This window comes from Ursus americanus, chromosome 14 (assembly GCF_024610735.1).
Source record: "Ursus americanus isolate L20-20 chromosome 14, mUrsAme1.1.p, whole genome shotgun sequence".
Classification (NCBI taxonomy): Eukaryota; Metazoa; Chordata; class Mammalia; order Carnivora; family Ursidae; genus Ursus; species Ursus americanus.
The window spans coordinates 64761078-64784293 of NC_142140.1; the positions used below are offsets into that span (position 1 = coordinate 64761078).

At 42.8% G+C, this 23216-nt stretch overlaps 1 protein-coding gene across 1 annotated transcript in view; it reads right to left on the reverse strand.

Annotated features, from left to right (window-relative positions):
• LOC123792086 (myosin-8) overlaps nucleotides 1-22611 on the reverse strand; it is a 28672-nt gene extending 6061 nt beyond the window's left edge. Inside the window, exons 1-31 of the mRNA XM_045797238.2 lie at nucleotides 22569-22611; nucleotides 20717-20968; nucleotides 19912-20055; nucleotides 19670-19826; nucleotides 17451-17478; nucleotides 17246-17360; nucleotides 17069-17161; nucleotides 16871-16934; nucleotides 15875-15973; nucleotides 15680-15783; nucleotides 15374-15512; nucleotides 14052-14170; nucleotides 13812-13961; nucleotides 12556-12726; nucleotides 11227-11536; nucleotides 11043-11110; nucleotides 9330-9417; nucleotides 9131-9248; nucleotides 8658-8781; nucleotides 8426-8562; nucleotides 6731-6986; nucleotides 4055-4297; nucleotides 3785-3961; nucleotides 3562-3707; nucleotides 3390-3480; nucleotides 2911-3300; nucleotides 2371-2497; nucleotides 1911-2029; nucleotides 1587-1783; nucleotides 311-494; nucleotides 62-227 (exon numbers count right to left, since the gene is read on the reverse strand). Of these exons, the coding sequence (XP_045653194.2) occupies nucleotides 62-227; nucleotides 311-494; nucleotides 1587-1783; nucleotides 1911-2029; nucleotides 2371-2497; nucleotides 2911-3300; nucleotides 3390-3480; nucleotides 3562-3707; nucleotides 3785-3961; nucleotides 4055-4297; nucleotides 6731-6986; nucleotides 8426-8562; nucleotides 8658-8781; nucleotides 9131-9248; nucleotides 9330-9417; nucleotides 11043-11110; nucleotides 11227-11536; nucleotides 12556-12726; nucleotides 13812-13961; nucleotides 14052-14170; nucleotides 15374-15512; nucleotides 15680-15783; nucleotides 15875-15973; nucleotides 16871-16934; nucleotides 17069-17161; nucleotides 17246-17360; nucleotides 17451-17478; nucleotides 19670-19826; nucleotides 19912-20055; nucleotides 20717-20926 (4534 nt within the window). The 5' untranslated portion in view covers nucleotides 20927-20968; nucleotides 22569-22611. The remainder of the gene's footprint in view (nucleotides 1-61; nucleotides 228-310; nucleotides 495-1586; nucleotides 1784-1910; nucleotides 2030-2370; nucleotides 2498-2910; nucleotides 3301-3389; nucleotides 3481-3561; nucleotides 3708-3784; nucleotides 3962-4054; nucleotides 4298-6730; nucleotides 6987-8425; nucleotides 8563-8657; nucleotides 8782-9130; nucleotides 9249-9329; nucleotides 9418-11042; nucleotides 11111-11226; nucleotides 11537-12555; nucleotides 12727-13811; nucleotides 13962-14051; nucleotides 14171-15373; nucleotides 15513-15679; nucleotides 15784-15874; nucleotides 15974-16870; nucleotides 16935-17068; nucleotides 17162-17245; nucleotides 17361-17450; nucleotides 17479-19669; nucleotides 19827-19911; nucleotides 20056-20716; nucleotides 20969-22568) is intronic.
• Nucleotides 22612-23216: the final 605 nt, after the last annotated feature.

Genomic DNA, 23216 nt, shown 5'->3' on the forward strand with positions numbered 1-23216 from the left:
CATGCAACATGGAAGGGTCTTCCCAGGGCTCTTGGAGGTATGGAAGTTCAAGAGCACTCACGCTGCAAGTTCTTGTTCTCTCGCCTTAGGGTTTCCACTTGATCCAGGGATTCCTCGTAGGCATTCTTGACCTTGAACAGCTCAGTGCTGAGAGCACGGGCCTCCTTCTGGGAGGCCTCAAGTTCAGCCTGAGTTTCCTCATACTTCTGTTTCCACTCCGCCAGGACCTGAAAAGCAGCGAATTGTCAGCCGCTGCAAGGAAAAAGGGAGACCAAGTAAACATTGACAAAGTTGAAGCAGGTTGGGCCACCTTGTCGAAGTTTCTCTGCTTCTTGTCCAGGGCAGCGCAGGCCGCGTTGGTTCTCTCCACATCCAGCATGAGATCCTCCACTTCATTCTGGAGCCGCTGCTTTGTCTTTTCTAGAGAAGCACATTTGGCGTTCACGGCTTCTATGTGCTCTTCAGCTTCTTGCAGACGCTGGGCCAGCTTCTTCCTGAAACGTTAGCCAGGCAGTTAAGGAGAGTGGTCTGGAACAGGGGCAAGCAATAACGTCCTTTGACAGTCCTGTTTCTATAATGGCAGATAACATATGGTTATCCAGACTGTGGCAGCCAGAACTGCTTTCTCCATCGGTCTTGTATGGAAAGGTCCAAAATCGTGAGTACCTGGATTCAGTTCTTATAGGCTGCTCTTAGTGCTTCATTGTATGTGTCTTACTACGTAAGTAATTCAGGGTTTTCAGGACTTCTGATTGAGTCTGGTTGCAGAAAATGATTATTCAGGACAGTTTTATTGATTGATTTATATATCTCATCTCATTCCAAAAAGGATTTGAGGCTAACTAGGTATTTTATTGGGCAAAAACGTACTGATCATATTCATTTGCTTTCTCAGACTTCCCATTTCATTTTATGTATTTTTTCCCTAGAGAAAAATAGTTTCTTTTAATATATATTTGGGAGTTCTCACTAGAGAAAGAAATTGATGGATAAATCAGGACAGTTTAAGGAAGGCAGGTTTTCTTTTTTCCTTCTGAATCGCCTACATTCTTCATTCCCCATTGTGTGCCAACTCTACATCCTTATGGTACAGAAAAGCCTTTTGCCCTGAAGCCCAGGAAGATCTACTTGAAGGGCCTCTTTGGTCTATACACAGACTAAGGCTTTATTTTGTTTAGACCAACCCTAGACATTATATACAATTTGGTGGCCTCCAGCATGAGTTTAAAGAGCTCTGTCTTCCTACTGCAGTACTTAAGAAGGTGGGCTCTGGAATCAGAAGATCTGGTTCTAATCCTAGCTGTACTGTTTATTAATCATGTGCCCTTGGGTTAGTTGGTTAGCCTCTCACAGCCTGTTTCCTCATCTGTAACAGAGGGATAAAACATGGTTGTTGCTACGAAAACTAAATGAGCTAATGTGTATATATAGTACTTGACACATAGTGTGCGTTCAGTATAATTAGTGTCTGCTATCACTGTTATGTTACCACCATCAACATCATCATCATAGTGTTTCTGGGTGTTGCTGAGTTGTGCAGCTAGGAAACCATGTCCTTTTCCTCCCCCAGGGTTCACAGCACGTACTTGGCCTCCTCTAGCTCCTCTGTGCGCTGGATGGCGTCCGTCTCGTATTTGGTCCTCCACTGGGCCACCTCACTGTTGGCCTTGGACAGCGCCCTCTGCAGCTCGGCCTTGCCCTCCTGCTCCTCCTCATACTGTTCCCGCAACAGGTCACAGTCGTGGCGGGAGGACTGCAGGGCGTGGGCCAGGGCGTTCTTGGCCTGTGGAAAGACTAGTTCAGTGACTTAAATTCATTTATTCAGTGATACATAATTTACATATCCAGAGTAGAACCTAACTGAACATGCTTAGATTTGCTCAGCCAAGAAGATCTTTGGTAAAACTCACTTTAGTTTCTTCTTCTAGCTGACGTTTCAGCTCCTCGATCTGCTGTGTAGATGCTTGTTTGCTTCTTGAAAGCTGAGAGACTAAAGCATCTTTCTCATCTAGTTGTCGGGAATATTCACCTAAGAGTAAATGAATTGGTTAATGGCATAAAAATAAGCTTAAGCTTTCAAATGTATGTATACCAATATATTTATATACATATATATCAAATATATATTTTATCTGTTTCTAAATATGAGTATAGAACTGATTAGAACAGGAGGTAAAAAGCAGAAATGCCATGGAAGTGTAGCAAGTAAACTATTCTGCTGATGCTTGCTTTGCATTCTTTCTGACCTGCTCAGCAGATTCCACCAGTTTATTTCCCTCTAAAATGGGAGGGAGTATTCCTGTTTCTCCAGAACCTCTGGAATCCCTTTTATCCAGCATGTAGTTTCAGGGCCCAGGGAAAGGTCCTTACCTGCTTCTGTCTGCAGACGCGCTCTCTGAGCCGTAAGGTCGTTGATCAGCCGCTGCTGCTCCTCTTCCTTGGTCTTAAGTTCACTCACCTGATCTTCTAGAGTGCGACACATCTTTTCAAGGTTCCCCTACAGGACATGTGGCAGTGAAAGATGAGACACTGAATGCAGTAAAAAAAGTTAAAACTTGAGTCTTCAAGTATTTTTAGAGTGAATAAATTCAAGCGTGTGTAGAAAGTTATGGCACCAACTTAATGGGACTGGCTAAGATTCAAGCATGGTAAGTGTGGAATGTCCCTGAAGTGGCCATTGTTGGAGCCCGTCATTTTTTCTAATGATACTGACAGTTGCTTAAAGTGAGCTTTGAAATAGTCTTAATAGGTCATAAGCAAGCACTAACAAAAATGAAGTAGAATGGAATATATTAGAATAGGGAATATTAGATTAGTGCTATAAACTGCCAGCAGACAATGTTTACTGACAGAACAATGAATGTTCCATCAGGTTCTTAGTTACCATCATTGAGAGATGGTATTGGGTACCTTGGCTTTGGAAATGGCCTCTGCGTTACTGGCGAGGTCATCGATCTCCATCTTCAGCTCGCTCTTCTCCTTCTCCAGCTTCTGCTTGACCCTCTGCAGGTTGTCGATCTGCTCCCCGAGCTCGGCCACACTGTCTGCGTGCTTCTTCCTCAGGGTGGCCGCCATGGCTTCGTGCTGCAGGGTGGCCTCCTCCAGGTCTCTGCGCATTTTCTGGAACTCAGCCTCGCGCTTCTTGTTCATCTCAATCTGGGCGGAAGTGGCCCCGCCGGCTTCCTCCAGGCGCTCGCTGATCTCCTCCAGTTCCCGGGAGAGGTCAGAGCTCTGCTTCTCTGCTTTGGCCCGGGAGGCCCGCTCTGCCTCGATTTCCTCCTCCAGCTCCTCGATGCGGGCCTAGGAGGGACACATCAACGTTAACATAAACTCATCTCAATCTCAGGGTTTTTGGGGTACAGAAAAAAAATGAACATGAGATGGTTCACCTGCAGCTCTTTGATCTTCTTTTGTAGTTGAATTTCTACTGCCTGCTCGTCTTCAATTTTGCTTAGCAGATTGCTGATTTCAAATTCTTTCCTGTAGACAGAAGAACAGGACATATTAGTACTCATGAACTGAAAGATGATATCACATGGAATTTTTTTCTGGAGTTCCTACTTTTTGAGTTTCTCATCAAGTTGCTGCTTGTCATTTTCTACATCCATCGTGGATTCCTGGGCCAGTTTTAGGTCACCCTCTAGTTTCCTCTTTGCTCTTTCTAGATCCATTCGAAGTTTCTTTTCTTGCTCTAGAGACCCTTCAAGCTAATGAGAAAGGAAAATATGTTAAACATTGAAAGTGTATTTAAAAAAAATCCTTCAAATGGATATAAAAAACACACATCATCCACTTGCTGCTCTAGCTTGATTTTAGCTTTGGTCAGGGTGTTGACTTTGTCCTCTTCTGCCTGCAGGTCATCCAGGGTCTGCTGGTGGGCCTCTTGGAGGGCCTTCTTCTCCTTGGTCAGCTTTGCGATGGTTTCGTCCAGGCCTGCCATCTCTTCCGTGAGGTTTTTCACCTTGAAAAATTAGAAGGAGAAATGGTATCTGCTCTAAAGCATCTTAGTAGGGTGGCAGAACCTCTGTATGGTAGAACAGAATAGGATTCATACCTTGTTCTCTGTGGCATGCTTCTCCTTTTCAACCTTGGCCAGGGTCAGCTCAAGGTCGTCAATGTCTTTCTTGAGCTCTGAACACTCATCCTCTAGTTTTCTCTTCTTGGCTGTCAGCTCGGCGTTGATCTCCTCCTCATCCTCTGCTCTCTCAGTCACCTCCTTGATCTTGGCCTCCAGCTGGATTTTGTTTTTAATCAGTTGCTCACACCTTTCCTCTGCATCAGCCAAAGCGTCAGCTTCCTGTGGAGAGATTCGTTAAGGTCTTTAGAGAGCTTGTTACGATTTTGAACTTGTTCTTTGCACAAAATAGTAGTGTTTGCTGACTTCTGGTGACTTTTTCAGTATGAATATAAATTAAACTTAATTGAACATTATTACATGGCCTGGAGAAATGGAGCTAATTAAAAGTGAGACTATAGACTTAGAAGCAAATTAATCTGAAAAATGATTGGATTGAAGCAATTGACTACAAAGTAATGTCTAGAAGAGTGATAGGCCATCGGAAGCCTGAGGTCTTGTCTCAGTTTTGTCTCCATATGGATGAATGTAGGCAAATTACTTTATGCCTTTATCCTCAGTTTTCTCATATGTAGTTGGGGAGGGGGATAAATGATTGCTAGGGAACATTTCAGCTGTGATAGTCAAAGATTTTTTTTTTAAGATTTTATTTATTTGTTTGTCAGAGAGAGAGTGAGAGCGCACAAGCAGGGGGAGTGGCAGGCAGAGGGAGAAGCAGGCTCCCCACCGAGCAGGGAGCCCGACACGGGTCTCAATCCCAGGACCCTGAGATCATGACCTGAGCCAAAGGCAGACGCTTAACCGACTGAGCCACCCAGGCATCCCCAAAGATTTTGACTTAGATTGGTTAGATTTGGTTTTGATCATTCCCTGTTCACCTTAAGCAACTAGTTGTTAGACTGAATTTAAAAAGGAAAAGAAAAAGAACTTAAATAGTTTTATGCCTGTGAATACATTTCCATGCACCATTTGTTATATGCTCACAACCTTCCTGATAGTCCACAACAGTGCTGTAAGTGTCCACAGTTTTCATTTGCGTTTTAAGGATCACCTGTTAGTCTCAACATGAATTTTAGAATATATAAAAATGTGTAATTTTGAGGCATTACATAGCTACATACAGTTTTTATGAGTGACTGAAGAACTCAAATAAAAATCAGCTTAGCCTTATTAGATTACTCTGGCCTGGGGAATTTCTTTAACTTCTCACTCAATGTTTGTTTTGTTCGTAGCTTATGTTTTTTAAATGCTTAAATGGATGATAATAGGGGACTTCCCAGGGTTCCTTTGCTTTTGTTTTTAATAGTGATGTATTAAGTAAATGTTTACTCACTGACTGATGATAAGAACTGTGAAGAGACGCTAGACTGAAGCGGCTCTTGGTCCTGTTTTTGGGAAAATGTAACCTTCACGTTAGTGAAGGTATCAGAAGGGCAAGTTGAAAATAGTTTAAAGATTTTAGGAAAACTATCCTTTTCACAGGTTTCTTCACGACACTGGTGGGCTTTTGGACCATGGAGATGGGAGGTTATGCTTGGCCAGAGCCCTGGTCCAGACTATCTCCCACCCTGATTACGATTTCTTCCTGAGCTAGTAAACAGAAGCCTTATGAACTTGGGATGTCTGTCAAAGGAAGAATCACAGCAGGAACTTGGGTCTACCTTACACTCTGATTGTTCAGTTCACATAACTGCAAACAGATTTATTGAGCTAAATCTCAGGGGTTAGGGATGGAGAGAAATAAGAATAAGGGGCACCTGCATCCCAGTGTTTATAGCAGCAATGTCCACAATAGCCAAACTGTAGAAAGAGCTGAGATGTCCATTTGACAGATGAATGGATAAAGAAGATGTGGTATATATGTAGTGGAATATTACTCAGCCATCAGAAAGAATGAAATTTTACCATTTACATCTATGTGGATGGAACCGGAGGGTATTATGCTGAGTGAAATAAGTCCGTCAGAGAAAGACAGTTATTATATGGTTTTGCTCATATGTGGAATATAAAAAACAGTGCAGAGGATCAAAAGGAAGGGAGGGAAAACTGAATGGGAAGAAATCAGAGAGGGGGACAAACCATGAGAGATTCTTAACTATAGGAAAAAAACAGGGTTGCTGGAGGGGAGGGGGGGAGGGATGGGGTAACTGGGTGACGGGCATTAAAGAGGACACATGATGTGATGAGCACTGGGTGTTATATGCAACTGGTGAAGCCCTGAACTCTACCTCAGACTAATGAGATACTATATGTTGGCTAATTGGATTAAAAAAGAATATAATGGTCTTTAATTTCAATACAATCTTAGACTTGTGTTCAGGGAATAGGACGATCCTTGTAAGGCTGGGATGAAGCATGCAAGGCAAACGGGTAAGATGTGACTGCAGTCTGGGGCCTCGCCTTTAAACTGCTTCCTTCATGGCTGCTAGATTTGTGATATTATTCAATATGTTCTTCAGTCCTCCCTTTTCCATTTGTAATTCGGAAGTCATTGTGCATATCTTCCTCATAGGACTACTGAAAGATAAGTGAAATACTAAAAAAAGTAATTTGAGCTTTTTCTTTTTCAAGACAAGGCTATTTGTAAATCCGAAGTATGTACGCCTTCCAGAAACGCTTCAGTAACATGTTGCATTCAGAATACAGAATACTCACGGATTGAACCTGGAGCTGCAGGTCATTTTTCTCTTTTAAGAGAGTGACCATTTTTTCCTCCAGTTCCTTCCTTTTCGCCTCTGACTTGGCGAGCTCATCTTTGGTCTTCTGAAACTCTTCCTTCATGGTGGCCATCTCCTTCTCGGTCTCCGCGCTCTTGAGGAGTGGCTTGATTCTGAAGAAGAGTTTCATCCAGGGCCAGTGCTTGACGTTCATGAACGCGCGGATGTTGTACTGGATGCAGAAAACGGCTTCTCTGAAATGACATAAAAATACCAGTGTAGATTGATTCATTAGGGGCAGTGTTTTTGTTGTCAGTAATTTATTTTACACACAAGTTCCCCTAGGTGATAGTCCCCCAGGTGTAAATGATATAGCAGATTTTGTGTATGTTAAATGCGGGCTTCATACAGACGTAGACACACTCATAGTAGTGCTCAGTGTAACCAGTTTGCTAATGTATACTGCTCATGTGGAGTTCTCGAGAGCCTTACCACGCTAGCAAAAGAGTAGACCTTAGAGCGGGAATACTTGGCACCTGTGAGAAACACATACCAATTTAAGATCACTTGAGATATTACAGTATTAGTGATTTGGGAGCGGACGTGGCGTTTGTGATTTGGTTGTGCTGCTGGGCCGTTGACCTACAGAGTGAGCTGTGAGATGACATTGGGTGCTTTCTGAGTTGCCCCACTTGAGGAATTTAGGATTTAGCACGTCTTTCTTAAAGCCTTTCCTCTTATTTTGATTACCAGTGAATTATCCACTCGTAAACTTTTGTTAGCTTTTTCAGATAATGTACTGGCTTTCCTCAAATTCTTTGAAATGCCTCATTCTTATTTGCTTAATTAGATTGTTCATATCTGCAGGTGATTTATCATACATTGAGCACCCAAATTTGTTTTTTAAGTACAATTTTTAAATAGTAATAAAAGATGCCCCTTCTGCAAACCGTAGCACTAGACTAGCAAGGTTTGCTGTATGCCTTTTCAAGCTTAATAAAATGTAAATTCTGTTTCTGTATGGGTCCAAATTACAAGAACCATGACTCTGAGAAGGCAAACACCTGACACAAGCCATAATACAGACACATGGAAGGACTTGGGAGCACTTACAGTGCAAATCCAAATAAGCACAGAGCAGCAAAATGAATGCAAAGAGTGTGTGGGGGGAGCAGGGAGTGCAGCCGTGCTGAGTAGATAGAGCTGGAAGAGGCTCACCGGAGAGAGGAGAAGTGCAAGTTCTGAATGGATAAATAGGTAAATTAGGATGAGGGGGGAAAGGCTAGGGCAAACATGAAAACAGAAGATAAGCAAATTGTTTAGGCTCGCTGGAAAAGGCTGCGTGGTTGGGAATGACAGATGTTCTGGGGGAATACAGAGAGCCTTGACAGCTACGCAGGGCAACACGGATTTGTCATGGGAGGCCAGGGGGAGCCACAGACTGAGGCACGGCATGATGAAAACTGTGCTTATTGCAGATTATTCTGGCAGCTCTGTGCGAGGTGGATGGATAGGGAGAAATTGGAGGGATTCCAAGTGTGAGGGGTTAAGCAAAGGCGGTTGTGTTGTAGGAGTGAATTCTGAACCACACGAGAAGCATGTATTAGCCACAAAATGAAAGTTAATAAATGAGAAAGGCCGAGTGATAGTCCCAAAGGGACCTTATAATTCGTATAATCTGCACTGTTGTTACCTCCTTTGCAACATCTTCTGATATTCGACCCTCATTAGGAATCCCCTGCAGACGGCTTGAGTTCTTGTTATAATCTGGGCCAACTTTTCATCTCTCATTTCTTCCAGGAGACCCAGAAGGCCAGCTTTGAAGAAAACCTGGAGAGAAGGAGAATCCCTAGTCTTCCCCGTGGTACAGGAGACACAGAAGTGGCAGAAGGGATGGATCAGGTAGGAATAAATGACAGTTATACCTTGGTATGTCCAAATTTATACTGGGTGTGATCAATATCAATAGAGGCAAGAAGTTTCTCAGAGGCCTTCTTGCTGTCAATGAACTGTCCTTCTGGAATAGCACTTGCATTCAGAACTTTGTATCTGTTCAAACAAAGAAAAGAATGATTAGGGAGGTATTATATGGGGAAACCAAATGACCCCAAAAATCTGAGAGAAAAAGTAAAATTAGAAAATCCAGCTGTCCTTTAAGTTCAGATAGTAAAACAGGGTGATTTTTCTGTAGTCTAATGCATGTGTCCTTTCCTGTTTGTAAGAAATACCACCTCTTCGAACTGTTATCCTGTTTTACTACCACCAGACAGTATTATTTGACTTCTTAATTTTACAGTATTTACTAAGCAGGGCACATGAAATACAACGAACAGAGGACAACAATTAAGATGATAAAATGTTCACAACATTCAGCGAAATACAACAAAGAGAGACTGGCCTTTGTTTAAAATCCCCATAAAGGATCCTGCTTGGGAACCCCTTCCTGCAGATGCGGATCCCCTCCAGCACCCCGTTACACCGCAGCTGGTGCAGGACAAGTTCATGCTCCATGGCCCCTAAAAGGCAGAATACGCATGCCTTACTTCATGGTCTCAAGCAAACAGCCTGGAGTTGTTTGGGTATCAGATGGGTCTTACCTGGAGTCTTGGTTTCATTGGGGATGATGCACCGTACAAAGTGGGGGTGAGTGCTCCTCAGGTTGGTCATCAGCTTATTCAAATTCTCCTGGAAAACCAGACAGAAGGGACTTGATGAGAAAGTTGTATCTCAGATTGCTTTTTTTGTAGTTATTTGGAGTGAACCTAGGCACTCCTTTAACTGTTAGGTATCAGCATCCAAGGCTTCAATTGCTCTGTATTTTTAAGGTCTCCAGCGTTCTAGCCTGCCAAATAAGCACAAGGCCAAAGTTCTTGGAAGAAATGCAACTCTCCAAGGTATTCATTTATAACACCTAGGATCTGTTCTATAAACAAACTGTAAATCCTGTGGCCTTGATGCTCAGGAATTGTTCTCCACTGGGAATCAGTAGACAGAAGACTGTGGTCTCATTCTGCCGCTGATGAGCTGCTTGACTCTAAAATCTCATTCATCTCTCTGGGCCTTAATCTGGAAAGAGTTGAGATTACCTCTAAGGCCTCTTCCATCTGTCTCAGTGCTAGTAATCTTCACAGTTGTAATTTACACTGGGAACCTAGGTTCCCAGTAACCCACCTTTCCCGTTCCTTCCTTGAGCTTATTATTATCCTTGGAACCTGTGACTTCTTGTTTGTACTTTTTTTTTTTTTTTGAAGAGTCTAAAATCACACGACTATATAATCTTGTGTGGGTGGATCTTGGGGGCCAGGGAATGATCCACAGCCCGAAGCATCTGGGGGGCATTATTCCAGAAATAGAGTAGTTGTTTATGACCGGTGATGTTGTTTTACTCAACTATAGAAAACTCACATGTAAATATTTCTCAGTATTTCTTAGGTATAGTCTTTGAGAAGGCAGAGTTGCTTTTTTTTTTTTTTTTCATATCTCAGTTAACTATTAGGAAACAAAATAAGTACTGTGGGCTTCTAATCTCGAAGACATATACAAGGTTAAGTTGATGAAGCAAGAGTGTACTTGGTGAGATAATGCAAATTGGTAGCGAGAAAGAAAAAGAACAGGCCAGTTTTCCTGTTTCAGTCATGGGTTATATCCTTTAGTTTTAAAAGGAATGAGACTTAGCCATTCAGATTCTGACAAAGCAGCCACGAGTCCAGATGTTTCACACACTTCCCTTTGGAAGAGTCAGTTGTTAAGCTGCCTAACAAAGTCACGTTATATGTAGTAAAATTATTTGTTATTTTAAACTTAAGAGATGTTTTCTAGCTTAATCATCCATCTAAATCACTAGGCTTGGCTTTAGATGGTTCAGCCATTCCAAAAAGTTAAATCCACCTCAGAGAAAGATGTGTATTGAGGGAAGGATGTGCTAAAGAGTGTGTCTCTGGTTCATTGTCAGAGAGGATCTCAGGAGCATGCTCAAAGGGCAACATTAGTGGAATAAAGATAACAGCTTTCCTCAGGGACAGCTTTGAAGTTCAGGTATGCTTCTTTAAAAACCAGCCTGATTACATAATGAGAAAGCTTCTAAGGCTGTTCTGGCATTCCTGAACACATCAGATGGTCGTAATGTCAGATGATCGTAATGCGGAATAATGGGGAGAGCATCTGACCCTGTAGAAGAAGTGTTACATTGGCTCTATCATGATAAGAGTGAGTATTTGAACATTCCATTCCCTCCTAGTTTATCCTAAGCCCTATAGTTATGATAATTCAGGGAAACAGAATAGAGTTGTTGGGTGAAATTTGTACTTTACCCTGAAAAGGGCTGACACAGTCTGAAACGAAGAACCCTTCTTCTTAGCACCTTTCTTTGCGCCACTGTCTGAAGTAGAAAAAAAAACCCAAAACCCATCAGTTAGAGCAGAATCTAGAGCCTGGAATGTTATATGAACATTTGGTGGGAATGGGCTTGATTTAGATCGAGGGCACAGAAAGTACCTGCTTCAGCACTAGCGTAGGTTGAAAAGAGACTTGCCAGAGTCTTCATCGCGGACTTCTGGTACAGCCCAACCACAGTGTCATTCAGGGGGTCCTTGTTCTTGTCCAGCCAGCCACCAATGTTGTAGTCCACGGTGCCGGCGTAGTGGATCAGAGAGAAGTGAGCCTCGGCCTTGCCTTTGACCACCTTGGGCTTCTGGAAGTTGGCCGACTTGCCCAGATGCTGGTCATACAGCTTGTTCTTGAAGGAGGTGTCTGTGGCCTTGGGGAACATGCACTCCTCTTCCAGGATGGAGAAGATGCCCAGTGGCTGAATTTAGAAAGGTGGATGTTAGTGTCAACCCATCTTTCCCAAAAGATGCAGACATGGTGGCTGTATCTGATTGAATTATCAGAATTGCCAAATATATATATATAAAATAAACCAGGGTCATAGCTCACAAAGAAATCCTTTTGTTATCACTGGAGTGACTTTCCCACCATTTCTTGTCATCTTCAATCCATAGCAACACTTTCAGTTAGAAGAATAGTGGAATACAAACTCCAGATGTCAGTCAACATAGCATACGTGCGCAGTTTGTTAAAATGTTCTGTATTACCACACTTTTTGCCTATTTAATGAATTAATCTACTGTCAGTGTTTTATTTTGTTATGAAAAGGACTTACTTAGAGTAATGTCTACTTTATATGCAGTAGTTTAGTAGTATAAATAATCCAAACCTTTTTAATTCAATCTCCTTAAAGTTGGATTATGGAAAAGTGTAAACAATTAGACTTCTTGACTTCCAAACAGATTATCTTTCATAGAGGCCCTATCTGGGTTATGTGTGTACTAATTTTTATCTAGAAAAAAGACTTAGTTATGTTGCCGGTGTCTTGGATCATAATGGAGATAGATTCAGAACTAGTGAGGTAGTTCTGCTGGTGGAGCAGATCGTCCCAATGGAGTTTTCAGTGCTGCTTTAAAATCAGCTTTGAGTTGCTATTAGAACAAAACTGGTTAGAACAGAATGAAACTAAACACTCTGATACTTCTTATGTAAAAGTTGAAAGGAGGAAGTTAGTTCTAAACAGTAATTCTGTTTGTTCTAATATCCGTCTGTCTAAGATCACTGTGATACTTACTAGAATTGCTTCAGACACTTGGGAAGGTTATCCTCGCAGCCCACCTTTCTTTAGAAGTCAGACAGACCAGGGTGCTGGGATGGCTCAGTCGGGTAAGTGCCCGACTCGATCTCAGCTCAGGTTTTGATCTCAGGATTGTTAAGTTCAGGCCCCAAGCTCCCATGGAGGCTACTTAACAAAACAAATAAGAAGGCCTAACAGACCTTCTCGATGAGCTCGATGCAGGCGGCCAGGTCCATCCCGAAGTCGATGAACGTCCACTCGATGCCCTCCTTCTTGTACTCCTCCTGCTCCAGCACGAACATGTGGTGGTTGAAGAACTGTTGCAGCTTCTCGTTGGTGAAGTTGATGCACAGCTGCTCGAAGCTGTTGAACTAAATGAAACAAAATTTTCAACATGAAATGGATTTTTAGCAGTAAAATTCATTACTGAAAAATTCTTTTATTAAAAAAATATGGAATACAGTAATGAAATAAAATTCAAACTACTTGTTCTTTCAGAAGTCCCAAGGAAAAAAAACAATCATTTTTTTTTTTTTTTTGACATGAGCTTTTATCATGAATTCTGGGGATTATTTAAAGGCACAGGTGTCAATTATACAGCAAGATTTCTGGTGGGATCTACTTCTCCCTAGGTCTAAGATTGCATAGCAAAAGCATATGAAAAGTACAACCGCGGTCCTATGAGTTATGGTTTGAGTTCGAGGGTGAAAGTAATTTATTGGAAAGCTTTACTTCTTTTACCACTCCACTCTCCAAATCAGGATAAATTTTACATTTTCATTCTTGGCTGTTACCTGATAAGGAAAGCTTACCCTAAGACCTTTTAGTTGATGTACAAAGCGGAATAATAGGCATGTTTTTCTCCTCTTCATATCAAACATCTGGCAGATTCCCTTTGCCAGGTCTGTGAAAGTAGGGACCTGATATTGTGTCGTAATTGATGATCTGAAAGAGTCTTTGTAATAATTTACACCCACATTTTACACATAATGCAGCTGATACCCCAGAGCTGAAATAGTACGTGTCAGATGAACCTGGAACAGGAGAGACTGTGTGCTTTCTCCTCCATGGGAGATGCCCTGTCTGCACATCTCGGTTCTTGTCCTGGCTTTGCCTTAAATGGCTGTGGGATTTTTAGGAAGGGGTTTCATTTTCTTAAATCTCTGTTTCTCCACATGTAATTGGTAGTAATATTCGTTACCCTTTCATGGGTTGTTTTGGAGATTAAATGAGGTAACATTTTGAAGTGCTTCGTGGAGTGCCAGAAATACCCTGACTCCTCCACAGATGCCAGTTATGGGTGTCATTACATTTCTGTTACTGCCTTGGTCTGTGGGGGTGACTCCTGTTCCAGCTGCCGTGTTGGAGGAGGGCCCCGTACACGGACAGGGGTGCCTCGGATATCAGAGCCCACATTGTTTTTCTCTCACTTTTTGTTAAAATGATGACAACTCACATCAAAGATCTCAAAGCCGGCGATGTCCAAGACCCCGATGAAGTACTGTCTGGGCTGCTTGGTGTCCAGCTGCTGGTTGATGCGGGCGACCATCCACAGAAACATCTTCTCGTAGACGGCCTTGGCCAGAGCGCCCACCGCGTTGTACACCTTCGTGGACAGAGTAGTGATTGTTGGTGCTACTAAAGACATGCTCTGAAGGCCTGGGATGGGGGTCATTCACTGAGGTTGTGCACTCACCTGCTGCACCGTCTGGCCTTTGGTGACGTACTCGTTGCCGACCTTGACCCTGGGGTAGCAGAGGGCTTTGAGCAGGTCAGCAGAGTTCAGGTTCTGGAGATAGGCCGCCTTGTCAGCAACTGCAGAGACACAATTCAAGAAATGTTTAATGGTGGATATCCCCTTTAACCTAATTTTCTATTTTTCTCCAATCCATTTTCTTTATTATTTAAATAAAAAGCTTTTAGTAATTCTGTAGAAGGTCAGATGAGGTTCCCGTGTACATCAGAGCACCTACTTGCTAATAAATAGTTATACTGGTCTTTGGGGATTTATTGCAAGTAGCTTTTGAGAAATTCATCAACAATTAACAGATGTCCAGTGTTTGTGGCAACATGATGTAAGGCAAAGGCCATAGTGCCTGCTCTTAAGGCAGACGCATTAGGTGTGGTTGGAGGGAAAAGATAAATACATCTTAATATTTGCTGTTAGGGAGAGATAAAAGTCCCAATATTTGGATCCTTATTTCAGTTTTGCCCTCCCAATTTAAACCCACTTGTTCAGTTTCATTATCTGAAAATGTGGGTATTAAATTTCACTGTGAGCCCCCTACGGAGTCTTTCTGAAATTCTAGCAAGCACCATAACGTAAATGCCACAGGTCAGGTACCACAGTAACTGCTGAAAAGTTTAGAGGAGGGAGAGAATGTGTCAGATCTTGGGCGGGGGGGCGCGGGTCAGGAAAGGCTTCAAGGAGCAGACATCTTTAGCTTCCTTGGTAGGTCCTTTATGTTCTACACACAGAATACATGATTTTTCTTTCTCAGTTCTTTTTTTATCTGACTGCCTAGAGTGCCTCCGGGCTTATATATAGACAACGCACACATGTGCACAGATGTCTAGGGATGTGCACAGATGTCTAGGGACATCCTTTGCCCCCAGCTCTGTGTTGGGCAGATCCTGTCTCCACAGCCACTAGTTTACCTTGCTAGTGCTGAAGTACGCTAATAGGCCAAGTTGTCTCATGTACATAGCCACCATTGCCATGGCAGAGCTGGAGCACTGTGCCGTCTCTTTCTCTCTCTCATGATCTGGCCCCGGTTGTGCTTTTTAGATATGTCTTTATAAGCACCTATTACGGTTCATCTTAACTTACTTGGACTGTTTAGAAATGATGGAGATATGGACACATGAGGGAGGAAAGGGGGTGAGGAGAGGGTGCAGTGTGTGTAAATATGTATATGCCCTTCAGTAGTTCAGCTATAATGGAGATGTGAGTTTAGAATAGACTTTTTTTTCCTGCCATATTCTTTATTCAGACCCAGAAGGAGGTTCATCTGGTACCTTCGGTGCCATCTGGCTCAGCCTGCTCCTCCCGCTGCTTCTGCTTGAACTTCATGTTCCCATAATGCATCACGGCCCCTGTGAGCTTGTAGATGGAGACTTTCTCTTCAGGAGTGAAGCCCAGGATGTCAATGGCACTCTGCCAGGAGAAATGACAGGACAAAAGCTAGAGCAGAAGAGACTAACTTATTTTGGAGAATTTATACTGTATGCTAAGGTAACTGCACTTACAGTGGGCTGTTCCTGCACATAATGGATTTTTTTTTACTCTGTGTGTGTGTGTGTGTGTGTGTGTGTGTGACTTACATCTGTGGCCATCAGCTCTTCTTGGTCATCAATGCTGGGGACGGTGATCTCCCCTTGACTGACGAAGGCATAGTCATATGGGTTGGTGGTGATCAGGAGCATTTCTGGGGACATAGAATTCAGGGTATATATTTTACGTTAGAAATTGTTAATAAAAATATTAATGTTCATCCGTGAATTTAAGTTCTTCCTTACCAATCAGATCTGGCTTCTTATTGGAAGTGATCTGATAAAAAATATGGTAGCTTCTTTCTGCCTTCAGCTGGAAAGTAACCCTAGACTTTTCTAGAAGATCTGGAAATAGAAATGGATATTAAATTAGAAAAAGAATCAATGTTCCTAAAAAATATATATACATATATATATATATATATATTTTTTTTTTAGAGGGGAGAGAGTGAGAGGGAGGGAAAGGGGTGAGGTGGGGGGAGGGGCAGAGTGAGAGAATCTTAAGCAGGTTCCAGATTCAGTGCAGAGCCTGTTGCAGGGCTTGATCTTACGACCCTGAGATCATGACCTGAGCCCAAATCAACAGTTAGACGCTCAACCGACTGAGACACCCCTGCTCGCTGATGCTGCTGAAATATTAAATGAACTTCAGTGTCTTTGCTAAAACTGGGAGCATTACATTAGACTCCATTAAGATTTCTACCTGATGATTCATCCTCTTGGTGCTGCCTATAAGAATTCCAAATACATATGGCAACTGCCCAAGTTTCTTACCATCTACGAGTAGAGGCTGAAGCCTATCTGCTCTAGTAAAAATAAATTTTTAATATGGGGACCCATGACCTCCGGATTATAATCAGTCTGTAATATCTCCTCCTTCCTTATATCACCTGAGACTTCGTGGTGAGCGGTTACTTAGAAACACCTGCTAAAGCTCAGATGAAGAGCAAATCACAGAGAAGTACTATAAACCTATAAGTAACTCATAGGAACCCAGAAGTAGCCCTAGTGTTTGCCCTGGAAAAAAATATCAGAGTTGCTTCTGTGGCAGGAATTTCAGAATGTGCTCCAGAACCATCAGTCTACATTGAGATTGACGGAGCACACCCAGTGGATTTATGGATAAGTCTGGCATTAGCTCTTGGGCAACACTGGCAGCAGGCTCAGCACATACCAAGTGTTCCTGAATATCCTGCCATGAAATCACTCGTCTCTCTTGATTTTTGGTGGTCTGTTACTCACATGTTTCAATATCTGCAGAAGCCAGTTTCCCTGTAGTACCAAAGTGGATTCTAATGAATTTACCCTTGGAAAGAGAAAGACTATTTAGTATTAAAAAGCTGAAGCACACAGAAGGATGCAATTGAAACGACAGTTCAGACATGCTTTCTCTGGTATGTTAAAGGGCTGCAAAGACCCCTCTGTGACCAGGAGACTTACAAAGCGAGAGGAGTTGTCATTCCTCACGGTCTTGGCGTTGCCAAAGGCCTCCAGGAGCGGGTTGGCACTGATGATTTGATCTTCAAGGGTCCCCTGCAAAGGCAAGAGCGGTCCTCACCTCTGGGGCTCCAGACTTCCTGAGAGCCCTGAGAGTCTTAAGTCGGACCCCAGACCCACCCGCATTTTGCCAGAAGTAGCTTCCTCCTTCTTCTTCTCCCCAGTGACTGCAATTGTCGCAAAGTACTGGATGACACGCTTGGTGTTCACGGTCTTCCCCGCACCAGATTCTCCACTGTCAAACCAGAGAAGAAATGAGAACTACTTCAGCTCACGTTGTCTGTATCTAAGACCATCAAAACCAGAGAAGGGAAGAATAACGTACGTGATCAGGATGGACTGGTTCTCACGATCTGTGAAAGAGAAATCAGGACCATCAGTTAAAAAAGGAAAAGAACATTCAATGTAAAGAATATTGAGTCAGTTTAGATCAAACACAGCTTGTTCTTTTAACATTTTGAAGTTGTCACCTATGATTTTGGTTTTGTGGTTAGTCCCCAAAGAGCACTTGGTTCTTGGAGTAAAATTTGTGATGATGAGAGGTAAGCTTTCATCTGTTTCCTTTTGTATCTTATAAATTTTTAAAGACTTTGTGATGATAAATTTCAAACGCATACCAAGTAGAGACAATAACATAGAGAGCTCCCCATGTCCCCATCATGCAGCTTCGACAATTATTATCACTTGGCCAATTTTATATCCTCTATACTCCCGTCTCATTCTCCCTGGATTATTTTAAAGAAAATCCCAGGCAACCTATAATGTCATCTACCAATACTTCAGTAAGAATTATAGAATTTTGAAGTCACGAGGGATCTTAGAAGTTAACGAGGCCTGCTCTTTGATTTAACAAACAGATGAAGAAGCTGAGGCTCAGAGAGGAATCAGTGACTTTTGGAGTAATAATTACATAGCTTGTTAAGGTCAAAGATATTTGGGTCTTCTGACTTCTACTTTATATATTTTTCCGCTACCTGGCTTCCTCCCAGTTCTTGATATGACTAATTTGAGTGCTGGTAACACTAAATAGGGAAGGGATCTGAAATTGTAAATGTGTTCATTTAGTCTTATGTTCCTTTAAATTTTATATACATTTCTAAATAATAAAAACAGACATTATCACTAGTTGTATGACAGATATTTTGGATTCATACCAATTTTCTGATATGTCAAATCTCCAATTCTATTTGAGTGAATTCTCAAATCTAAAAATCAGAGAAATAGATACAAATCTGGATGTTATTTTGATGTGGATATAGACTTTGGAGGACTTCAGAGTTCTACTCAGAGCAGTAGATATAGATTTTAGAACATACACAAATTGATTTTTTTTCCAGTAGCAGAAAAATTATGAGAGATCGTTATCACATCTCTTGGGAGCACTGATAAGAAAACAAAGTTCTAGTCTCTTTTGGCAAAGCAAAAACAACATGAACCAGGTCAGATGCCACAGTTCAGCATGGTTTTATATGCAAATCACGTTTGGGAGCCTTAAGTGATCTTGAATTTGGAGCAGCCCCAAAGCTTGGGGAGTGGAGACCTTGGTGTAGGGGTTGGTGGTGTGCATGGCAGAGTAAGTGCAGCTGCTGAGTATTAAACCCTCCAAAATGAGCCAGGCTTTGGATCATTTCTGGAAGGTAGCTAGCTTCTGCTGACGACCAAAGGACAGTTTACTGGCATGAAATCCTTGTGGAATTGCTGGCCAATTTGTAATGGGAGATTCCTATTTTATTTGTTTCTTGTCTTTCTTCTCCTTTAACAGACAACTTAAAAAACAAGTGCTGCAAAACAAACAAAAAGCAAAAAAGAACAAAAGCCTCTCAGTTTCCAAACCCTATGGAACAACAGGAAACTCTGGAATTTAGAGTATTTCCAAAGGCAGTACATTTGGTGTGTGAAGATAAAAGGTTTTAATGCTGCACTTGGGCCTGTAATGCATATCAAAGCTGTTTGTTTATGCTTTGATAAGACAGGAAAAACAGACTTTGATTTCAAAAATATTTTCAGAGGAAGAGTTATTTTTATTTTCTTCCAGTCTAATAGGAAAATGCTTCAGAATCATCGAGAAGAAAGTGGTAGCTCGCTCTTTCCACCTGTTCTGTCCCAAAGGCTGGCGCTATTGGCTGTGTCCTTTAACAATTAAGATGAGAATTCACAAAGCTTTCCAGCTGTAGCTGGTCACTATTTTCCTTGATTGCCGTGGATGTGCTTATTTTTAAAATAATTGATTTGAACTGTTCTTCTGTTGAAATCAGAAATGAAAACCTACGGGAAAGCGGCAGACGCGTTTACAGAGGCCGGCTGATTGTTTCTGCCTGACTTCCGCTTACTGGCTGGGTTAGCTTGGGCAGGTCAGTGAGCTCAGCCAGTTCTCTTTCCTCTCTCTAAAATGGGGTATGTGATACTGTAGCTCTGGAAGTTCCTCAAACACAGTGAAGCCCCATGTAGCTGCAGTTTATTATTACAATCAGGGCCCAGACAGCCTGTTTGTTAAAGGTTCTGTTTCTGCATTTCTGCACAGAAACAGGTGCGTCATTCACTCACCCGTCAGCATGAACTGGTAGGCGTTGTCGGAGATGGAGAAGATGTGGGGCGGGGCCTCCTGGCGCTTCTTGCCTCGGTAGGCGGCCACCACCTCTGCGTTGTACACCGGCAGCCACTTGTAGGGGTTCACGGTGACGCAGAAGAGGCCCGAGTAGGTCTGAGAAAATCAGAAAATGCAACATGTGGATCTTGTCCTGACTCAGAGAGATAGACGGAGTAGGGAGATGCTGAAGGGCGCTCACGTAGATCATCCAGGCTGCGTAACGCTCTTTGAGGTTGTACAGCACTCCGGGCTCGTGCAGATGGGTCATCATGGCCATGTCCTCGATCTTGTCGTATTTCGGAGGGTTCATGGGGAAGACTTGGTCCTCCCTGACAGTTAGAGTCTGGCAAGTAAAGTGAGAGACCACATTGTATTAATTATGGGACGTAAGGTTGGTTTGTCTGTTTGGTTTGCTTATAAAACTATAATTACTGACACTTTTCATTTATTTAGTATTCTTTAAATAAAGGCATGGAATTATATTTGTTTCAGAGTCTGATGCTAAGAAAATCCATCTCCTGTGATGAACTAGGATACTACCTTTTTTTAAAGATTTTTTTTTCTTCCCACATTCCCCTGTCCCAGGTTTATTTATCAGTTTATATCTTTGTTTTTCTTGGCCATTCATTACAAGAAACTTCAGTCTGGGGGGAAGTAATGGGGATGCTAATACATTATTTAGCTAAGCAAATAACAGTAGTTTCCTGACAGGAGAAGCTGCCTTCTGTTTCCCCCAAGTTTGGGGGTTTAGAGTGGGAAGTGGGGAGTTGAGGGATATGGTGGCAGCTGACTCTAGTGTGTTGAAGTCCTATGGGTAGCCAGGAAGGGGGAACCCGAGGTGACTGCTGGAACCTCCTTTGCCATCCAAATCGGGCATCCAAAAAGGACCAGAAGAGTGTCTGGAATGGCAGGAAACTTAGAGCTTCCCAGCAAGAAGAGCTTCACCTTGATGAGGAGACCGAGAAAGACGACTGGGAATGCTTTCTCCCTGTGTGTTTACTTACTGCTCCACCTTCTGTCTTCACTGTTACTTTCCCTCCTTCCTTGCTCTGTATGGTGCTCTTCACATAGGAGGCCTTGGGCTCCGCGACAAAGACCGATGTTTTAGCATCGAAGGGCTTGTTTTGGGCCTCGATCCGTTCCTTTTCTGATTTTCGGAGGAAGGGAGCAGCTTCGCCAAAAACCGCCATCTCAGCGTCCGAGCTCGCACTCATGGCTGCGGTTTGTTTAGCAGAGGATTCTGCCTTGGGGAAGAACTGGGGCAGAGGGGGAAATAGCAACCAGAAGTTATACCTGTGAGCTAGGATGAGTCATGAAAGAGGCGTTGCGCCCCCATCCCCCCATCGCTCAGGCTGTCAGTTCTCCCCCAGGCTGTCCTTGACCGGTGTTCTCACACAGGCCAAAGGACTGGTTGGGCATGAGGTTGTGACTGGAGGCTTCATTCTTAGTACTTTGCAGATTTCCTTCTGGGATCACATATCTTGGTCCTCAGCTGAGGCCAGAGTGCCTACAGTGGATTTCCACTGTAACAATATCTACAGCTGGTGGATTGTTCTCTAGCAGCTGTCTTCCTTTAATCCCTACTTTTCCTTCTGCATGATGTTTGCATCTGCCATATACCAGGACAGCCATATCATTAGGAGAGAAGGTTTGTCTTGTGCAAAGCAAGGTCGATGTTTCCAAAGCTTTCAAAAACTTGCTTTACCTTTATTGGTGGCCATTTTTTTTTTCTCTTAAGGCTCGTATTATTATTATTTTTTTAAAGATTTATTTATTTGGGGGTGGGGAGCAGAGGGAGAGAGAGAATCTCAAGCAGAATCCCCGCCGAGCACAGAGCCCTATGCGGGGATCTCTCTCACAACCCTGAGATCATGACCTGAGCCGAATCAAGAGGCTGAGCCACCCAGGTGCCCCAAGGCTTGTGTTATTTTTAATATCTACTTTATGTTAATATTTAGTATTAAATCTCTCAGTGGGTTGTTAAAAGAACCTCATAAAAAATTCTTAGTACTACGTGGTTTTGTCATTTGGCTTGTTACCAAGAGACAGTGTTGCCTTAATTCCAAAATCTCTTTTGACACTTTCTTTTTTTGCATGAGAGATTTCAACTGCCAGGTAACAGATCTAACCACAGAGAAATGAGAGCTTCAGCATGAAGAAGGCCCTTCTTCCCACATACATTCCCCAGGCTTCTTTTCTTTCCATCAATAAAAAGAAAAGAGAAATGTAAGGGTTCATCACATGTAAACCGTTGTCCTCTGGTTGATAGATACGCCTCTGCAGTGTTGGCCTCTTAGCTTGGTTGAGTCTTTCCTTTCAGGTGTAAATTACTTGGGGAATGTTCAGGACCTCTCCTAAATTAGGCACGGTATTTAGCACTCTGTGGGTGTACCACTGGGGACTTTTTAGATGAGCAATAATCAGTCTTTTTAAAAACAAATAACAATGAATCATCAAAAGTAGCTAAAACATTATGGTTGTCACAAGATGTTTGTCTTTTCATTTTTTGATAAGGATTTTTCTGGGGTGTTTAAAAAATATCTGGAAGATGTCTAAGGGTCAGTGCTTTGCAGGAGAGGGAGGTTGGCATGGAATAGTCTGTTGCCCCTGGACAGGTCCTGTCTGAATACATTCTGTCCCAAATGGTCCTTCAACCCTGGAGCTCAGGTGAGGGGAGTGTAGAGGAGAAGGCATTCTGCAGCAGCATTTCCCTCTCATTTATAAGCAGTCATTCGGAAGCACCTCCTGCTTAGGCAAGAGCGGGAACATGGAAATGGTGTTCAATTAAGAGTTGTTCCCGGCTTCGTTAGCCTGAATGCCCTGTGTCATCCACCCGCCCAGAAAGCGGGGGCTTACCTCGGGAGTTCCAGATGAAACGCAGGTTCAGAAGTGGCTGACACTGTAAAACGACAGGTCCCTTATTAGTGAAGCTTCGACATTCCAGTAAAACAGTTACAGAATTATAATTGCCCTGCTCTAAAGCTCGGCTCTCCGAAAATAAAAATCAGACTGGGGAGGGACAATTTCATGCTCAGAGGTGGCCCATGGGGTCAGCTCTTCCTGTCCCTGGGGGTCCTTCAAGCCTCAAGGTCCCCATCACTCACCTCTGGGTTCTTGGTGGAGATAAGGCAGGCAGGGTCCCCGTGCTTATATAGGCACCAGTGTGCTGACGCCGCGGCTCTCTCCTCTTTGTTAGGGCAGGACATTTGGCAACATGACCCTCGGCATAATTTGTTCTGACATTTGGCATGTTTGGATATAATTAGAAGTATTCATATCATTTTGAGTATGTGAACCAATCTCCTATAAATAATTTGACAGGAACCAATCTGCCGGCAGAGAATGCTTTCTAGTATGCTGGGAAGGTGATCTTTGACAGTGCCTGGTGGGGCCTCAAAGTCCGTTCCCACGAGCTATATTCGATTTGGCAAACTCTTCTACACATACCTGTGGTAACCCAGTGATCCGATTCTCAGCGACGCATTGCTGTCAGGGCCTTATCTG